The 8,002-nt window shown below is 33.8% G+C and overlaps 1 protein-coding gene across 1 annotated transcript; it reads right to left on the bottom strand.

The window, feature by feature from the left end:
* Positions 1-1,584: 1,584 nt before the first annotated feature.
* Positions 1,585-3,860, bottom strand: LOC132168190 (universal stress protein PHOS32-like). The gene is made up of 4 exons (XM_059579309.1): positions 3,686-3,860; positions 2,982-3,076; positions 2,721-2,842; positions 1,585-1,672 (listed from the first exon to the last, which is right to left on the bottom strand). Exons 1-4 carry the CDS (start codon positions 3,858-3,860, stop codon positions 1,585-1,587), a joined length of 480 nt encoding a protein of 159 aa, XP_059435292.1.
* Between the last annotated feature and the right edge of the window lie 4,142 nt (positions 3,861-8,002).

Here is an 8,002-nt window from a genome sequence, read left to right as displayed (position 1 = left end):
TACAATAATTGTTACTAACATAGACAAACAAGATCATGGTAGTTACAATACATAGTTTATTTTATTTTATTTTATTTTTTATTTTTATTTTATTCAAATAAGGGAAGGGGAAAGGGAGAGTACATAAAAAATAAAAACAAAAGGCTGGACAACCCAAACAAATGCCCTAAAACAACTAGAAAACTATTGGGAATTGAATGGGTCAAATAAATGATATGTTAAGATAAATCAGCACAAATAATATGTTATAGTCTAGATAGAATGTACAATATTTCTATTTATGACTACGTACAATTGTTTATAAGCTACAATATTTTATGACTTAGATCTTCTTGAGTGATAGTCTCTTTACTCACACTAAAATCATATTCAACGTAACTAGAGGACATCATATTCAATGTAACTAGAGGACATCATATGTACTGTTATGTGAATGATTTTGCAAACACATAACGGGATAGAATTTAGGTTATGAGGGAACCTAAATTTTTTAGATTTTGAGAAAACCTAAAACCCTTTTTCAAACTTAATGTTTAGGATTAATTCGATTAATTTATTAATGAGCTTGATGTCTTTAACTAAGTAGAATAAACTACTCTAATGATAATACTTATCTCTAATATATAAATTATAATCCCTAATTCTAATATTATCTATATAGATAACATATTATCCTAAGGTATTTTTAATCCTAGAATACCTCTATTATTAGACCCCTAGCATATATATGGTAGTACTAGTATGAAAGCAACTATAGGTATGAGGTATCCATGTAAACAGTTACATATGCATATTGCTTATTTTATTTTCGAAAATCGTAAACTATTTTTCAAGTTTGAGTATCTCATTCTCAAATCGACAAATCCAATTAAAACGTCATCGGAACCCGCCAAGACTGCAACAGGATCCCGCCGAAACTCAGTCGGGACCTAATCGGGCCACCACCGGCACCTGACCGGGACCCAACAAGGACACTTGAAGAGTATAATACATAGGTATTAGGAATAAATTATGTTCGGAATGAATCTCATCAGTTTTGGCATATAATGAATGATCCATTAAATTACTTTCTTTGATATCACAACGGATAAGGATACACACGATTCGGGCAAGCCCCATAGGGAGGAGAGTTGGACTCACTTCTCCTAAGCAGCTCAAAGCCTCAAAGTGTGTGGGTCCGTAGCCTTTTCTCTCTATATTACATAAATTGTCGGGCAGCTAATTGTAGGAATCCCGATATTGTCATTACACCAAAATAAAATTGATTAAAAGTTAATTGTTTGTATATTTTAAGATTGGTTAAGAATTTAATTAGACCTTTTTGTGTAACCAATTTGAACATAGTCCTCCACTTGGTACGTGGACGCTACAAAAATGCAGCACAATTACACAAAGAAAATAGACTATTAATCCAATTGGTAGACAGAAGTAGTATTACACGTACGATTCCAATATGTCTGGTCCACAATCACACAAAGAATACCACTTAAAGCTCTATATAGTAAATTGGACATGACCAAAATATTAGAGAAGAGAGAATGATATATAAGGGTGAATATTAAATGACAAAGCAGAAGAAAAGGATCAGTGCTTGAGCTTGGGCCTCTTGACAATCATCACAGTACAGTGAGCATGGTGAGCACAGTAGTCACTTACGCTGCCTAGAACCGCCCTGCAAAATAACACAATATCTTTATATATATATATATAAGCTAGAATAAAAGAAAGTAGCTATTTTGCCTTCTTATATATATTGTCTCTTTTTCATATCCGATTTTGGTGGTTTTTTATCTCATGGTCTCAAATGGTGTCTTTTCTGCCTCGGTATTTCTATTTCTTATTCTCTTCATCAGCTCTCTTATAAACTAGATAGGAGCTAAGTTAGAAGAGTTTTTGTTGAAGTGCAAAAGTGCTGTTTTGCTCATGGCCCTAGATCGTGTCTTTTCCGCCTTTGTATTTCTACTTCTTAGTCTCCTCGTCAGCTCTCTTATGAGCTAGACATGAGCTAAGTTAGAAGAGTTTTTGTTTAAGTGTAACGGTACTGTTTTGCTCAAGTGAACGACTCTTAGATCATACTTTACGGTGTGCAATTTTGAATGCCATATATAAAAAGCTTTAGTTTCTCTATTGGATGCCAATTAGTTTTTTGGTCAAATGCTCGATCCAACACTTTTCTTTGTTGATACCCATACCCAGGAGCAGAACTAGCATTTGGGCTTGGGAGGACAAAATTAAAAATTTTAAAGGTAAATGGAGTGTGGGGAGGCAAAATAAAAAAATTTAGGGGTAAAATTTTAATTTTTAAAAAATTTTAAGGACTTTATAAAAAAAATTTGGGAACTCCATCTAGTTGTTTACCATAGGCCGCTACAACCAGTTTTGCTGGTTGCTTTTTTTCAATTGCCTTTTTTGTCTTTGAAGATCCCTTCCGGCAGTGGTGGAGCCAGCTATTTTATATTGGAAGTGTCGCTAAAATTTTTTTTGCGTCCTAAAAATTTTCTTCACCCTAAAAATTTGGTAATTTACACAATATATGCATCACAAAAAAATATCTATAAAAAGAAACAAATGCTTATAGGCTTCCGGGATTGTGGCTGGATTGCTAATAAGATTGGATTTTCTTTTTTGTCTTTTCCATTTTGGATTCTATTTTCCGTGTTATATATATAGGAATTGGTATAGAGTCATATATATATATATATATATATATATATATATACCTTTTCACTACCCCATAACCATGACTACCCAGTACCAGAATTGGTGCCCGGTTTCTCTCTACAGCATCGCATAGAACATTCCTGGGATCTCCTTCAACTATTTCCATGGACACATTATCAACCTGCATATAATTATTATTTAATAATTCTTCTAGTAATTAATGATACTAATATACATACTTACAATAACTCAGGCATGTTAATTAATGAGGGCAACATAATTAATCATCTATAAAATGCAAAAATCCATGTTATTCTTACAGATTTATCTCTGCAGATGGCCTTGGCCTTTTCAATCGTCCGAGTTGCTGTCCTCTTCAAATCTGTCTCCAGAATCGTCACAAATTCTCCAGATCCTGTTAAAGAAAAGATTAATACAGAATATATTGATCTTGGTGATCAGTGTACAAACAACTAATTATAATTAATTAATTAAATTGAAACTTCTTCAAAACAAAACGTCCAAAAAGATCGTTGCTGAAAGTAACACAACTACTTATAATTAATTAATTAAATTGAAACTTCTTCAAAACAAAATGTCCAAAAAGATCGTTGCTGAGAGTAACAATCTTCTGAATCTTTTGTGGGACCTACGTGAGTCCACAAATTACCATTCGATTTGTGGACTCACATAGGTCCCACAAAAATTCAATAGTAAATTCATCCTTTCACCATATGGAGATGGTTAAAAGATAGTTGAGAGAATGATTTTTATCGTTTCTTATATATATAAACTCTCTTAACTTGTTTAGGATCTCCCACTCTCAATCTCTTTTCCTTTCGGATCAAGAGTAGTAAAGATCCTCCCGAGTAACTCTTTTCCCCTTTTTAATTAAAAAAAAAAAAAAAAAAAACTCTCTTAACTTTACCTCGAACTTAAAAATATATAAAAGGTATAAAATCTTGTAAGAAATATAACATGACCCTGCTGAATTATCTTTATTTTCCTACTAGTGCCAATTTACCAATTCCACCCATTCCGAGCAAAGAAGCCGGCGAAGGTCTGGCGTGAATGACATGGAGCTTGAAAGAATGGCTGACGTTTGGAGCAAAAAAATGGTCCAGCGTCCACTCCAGAGCATAGAAGCTATGCTCACTCTCGTCCACAGCAACCAACATCACTGGAATATTCTTCGCCATTGTTGCACAAACTACAGCTCTTCTTCTTCTTCTTCTTCTTCTTCTCTCTGTCTCTTATTAATTTCCTTCAATTCTCTGGGTTTAATAATTAATTAATGTGCTCCATTTGCTTTGCATATTGACTATTATTTATACCACGTTTTTGTTACTATTTAGTGGTTCTAGAGCACCGACTTCGCTCTCATGTGGAGGCATGAGTTGGAGTACGTACTGAATCATTAGTACTCACTAAATATAACTGTGCTTCTGATTGATGGTGTGGTTTGAGAAGATGATCAGATGGTTCCGACGGTGGTGATCTAAGGAGGAGCTGGGGTCGTGGGGGCAGTAGGATGTACTCGATCGATACGAACTTTGGAGGTGGGTTGTGCTAACGTGTTCGCACCAGCCGCCTTCAGACTCGGTTTATATATCAAATGGACGGTCTGGAGATGGCGGGAAAATTGGAGGGCTTCAACCCATGACCCATGGCCCATGAGAAAACCAAATCCAACTATGTTTGTTGTTATCTGTTTTCGGTTTTTAAAACAAATATATTAATAAATAATTCAAAACATTAAAATATTTTTCAAAATACAAATCACTTTTTATATATGAATTTGTCTTCCTTTCTTGTTGTACGAATATTTTGATCAAACGAGAGCTATAACTAACTTTTGTAGGGCTAAGAATTAACTGTTTGATGAAAATATGATTTTGGTGGGTGGGTTAACATTAATTGCAAACTTTTAAAGTTATTTCAAACTTAATCAATGTAAAAATTTAATTACATACATCTCAGGCTCTAAAACAAAATAGCTAAGCAATTGATTTGAATTGTTAAAGGCTTCAAATAAGAAGAAATAAAGATAGAAGAAATCACAAATCGGAAATTATTGAATTGTTGACAGTGGCCAATTCTAAAGAATGAAAATGACAAATAGCAAGTAGCACCAACGGTTAGTGTTTCCCAATTGCAAATAAGTGTTTTAAATGCGTAAGTTTAAAATCTGCTAAGTCTTCTTTTAAAAAATAAAAGGTAAAATGTTAAAGTCAGCAGCACCTGTTATACATAAAAAAAAAAAAGTCTCATTCGTAAGTCAAGGCCCAGGCTTTTACGTCCATTAAGTCAGGCTTTTAGACGTGTCGCCTTAAGCTTTTCCTTTATTTTTTTTTAAGTGATATAAAGGAGTGGGTAACGGTGCATTTTGAATTAGTTAAACCAAAGTTTTGGTAAACAAAAGACAAAGCTCTAGCAGCTCCTTTTTATCAAAAATAAAATTATGTATTGTTGTCTTCAACCTTCATCTTCTTTAACCTAGTGTCCTGGTTTGATACTTCTCGACTCCCCTTTCCTCCACCCTTAACCAGCATAACCATGTAGGAATAGTGGTTACGTCTTGCGACACCGCTAGTTGTAGATCACCAAGAGTCAAACCTAGTCATGCAACTGGGAATGATTGGCTATGTACCTTGCTTGAGGCACTTAAGTTGTACCGTATGTCCCACAAGACTCGCAAACCCTACAATGAAATGGAAATGATACAAGTCGACCACAGAGGGACGAGTTATGAGGAACAGTTAATGGTTCAGACGTGACTTAGCTAATTTCTCTTCCACGTCTACCTTTGCTTCGTTTGGGCTAGAACCCTTACTAGTTCGGACGAATCTTTATGACTTCTAAGCTTTAGGTCTATCACTTACGTTACTTGGACTTGGTGCATAGCGAGTCAATTCGTACTTTTTTATTTAAACATAGTAACAAAGTATTTCACATATTTAGTTCATAATTTAATATTTTACATAGTTTATTTTCTTGAGTACTACACCAAAAGTTCTTGGCGGCCACCGCAAAGTTATTGGAAGTTCATGGTGGCAACCTTAAGCCTGTCAGACCTTCATGGTGGCCACCCCAGGGCCGCAGGACATTCTTGATAGTCATCGAGGAACAGCCAAAAGTTCATGGTGGTCACCGTAGAGCCACTAGATGTTTATGGCAGTCACCTTTAGGTTTTCGAAAGTTCATGGCGGCAACCTTAAGCCTGTCAGACATTCATGGTGGCCACCGCAGGGTTGTAGGACATTCTAGACAATCATCGAGGAGTGGTCAAAAACTTATGGTGGCCACCGTAGAGCCACCAGATATTTATGGCAGTCACCTCTAAGTTTTCAAAAGTTCATGGCAGCCATCGTGCGGCCTCTTGGCGTTCATGGTAACTAGTTTTTGAGAAGTATTTAATGTTTTATTTTTTATAAATATTTTGTGAAAAGTATTTTATTTAAAAAAGAAAAAAAGAGTTTTGTGGTTTATTTTCAAAAGTGTAACAGTAGTATAGAAGGTCACATTTGAAAAAATCGTTCGATTAACTGATATTTAAAAAGAGTTTTCAATGTCTAAAAAATAAAAAATAAAAGGTTTTTCAGAAGATTGCCAAACATATTATCACTTTTTCAAGCTTTAAAATGTGAATACCCATATGTTTTGAAGAGAATCCGTATTGCCACAAGTTTTTAGATTTTGTGGATATCTAGATAGAATCCACATGTCCATGGACATCTAAATTTCCTATCGAGGGAATGCTCAAAATTTTCTAAGATTTCTGACAAACTCTTGCGATATGCCCTAAAGCAAACGTTACCAAAGAGTTATCATTTTAGAGACTTGCACTTAATCTCCTAGAACACCTAAGTCAAGAGTATATGTAGGACCTTTTGTTGGTGATAATTATTGGCCAATAAAGCAACTTACACCACCAAGATAACTACTTCAATCAATGACTCTTACACCACAAATAAAAAGCAAAAAATATACTGAACCACCCCAATTTTTACAATTATGTCACAAAATTTTAAAAAGTAACATTTGGGTTTCTCACACTATTATTCCGTGTCAAATATTATTACAATTATTTTTTTTAAAAAAAATTATTAAAAATAAAATAAACAAAAAATCATAATTATTATTATTATTTTTTTTTTGAATTTTTGGGAGGCCGAGCCCCATTTTGAATTTTAAGGATAGCCAAACCACCTCACAACGGGCACACCCTCTGTGGCTAGTTCAGCCACCCCTCACTTTTCGCCACTCTAGTTTTTTTTTAGGTAAAAAAAAAAGGAATAAATGCAAAATTGATTCATGTGATTTGTTTAAATTACAAATCACTTTTCGCTGTATAAAAAATAATTTATACGTCAATATTATTAGCCTAAATCAATGATTGGCTATCTACATAAAGATTTTATTTTATAAAGTTGCTAGTTATGATAAACCCGCACGAGGTAACCATACTTGTCAGTTATGGATATGATTTACCAAGAATGCGGTGGACGTATAATTAGAAAGGATAGGATAGGAGAGCTAATTGGGTCAAGAAATGATGAAATCTTTAATTCAAATTACCGCTCCTAATTGTTGGCTCTCAACCTCACATGCTTTAAGTTAAAGCAAAGGCTTTTATTCAAAAGAAGTGCACTGCAAGCTATGATAGGTTAGGCCGATTAATTTGAAAAGGTGGGCATTTTCAGTTGAGATCCACCGCCATCCTTCTCCTTCCTGCCCCCACAATGACCACAACAACACACCCTTATATATATATATATATATATATATATATATATATATAACATAACTTTACATAACTTTTTATTATTATTACCACTCAAAATGATTAGTAAATTTTGAGCATTTTATAATCACTTAACATTAATGTCTTTATAATTTACCTACTATATTTTGATTATTCATCTTCTTAATGTGAAATTGCCGTCTTGCATGGATCTATCCCATTGTTAGGAGAAGATATCGTAAGGAGAATGCAAAAAATTAATGCTCTTGTAATAACATGAGAAATGCTACATAATGTTTCCACTCCGGCACTCCTAAGAGCATATTTTTTAACGTAGCGATGAAAATTACTATAAAATTTTAAATTCAATTATTACTTTTACGGTCAAATTAAAGAATATACTGGGAAAATGACGTGTAGGGTATCTTAATTAACATGTTCTTAATTATCTACCCATAAAGCAAGGAGCGGAGGAACTGTTAAATTAAAAAGCATAAAGGTTTATCTTTTTAGGAATTTCATACAAACATAAAAGGTCACCTAAAAAAAATACAAATTTAATATTTTATCGTAACGCTGTTGTCATCATCATTATAT

Source organism: Corylus avellana, chromosome ca1 (genome assembly GCF_901000735.1).
Source record: "Corylus avellana chromosome ca1, CavTom2PMs-1.0".
Classification (NCBI taxonomy): Eukaryota; Viridiplantae; Streptophyta; class Magnoliopsida; order Fagales; family Betulaceae; genus Corylus; species Corylus avellana.
This window is presented reverse-complemented; position numbering and strand designations above follow the sequence as displayed.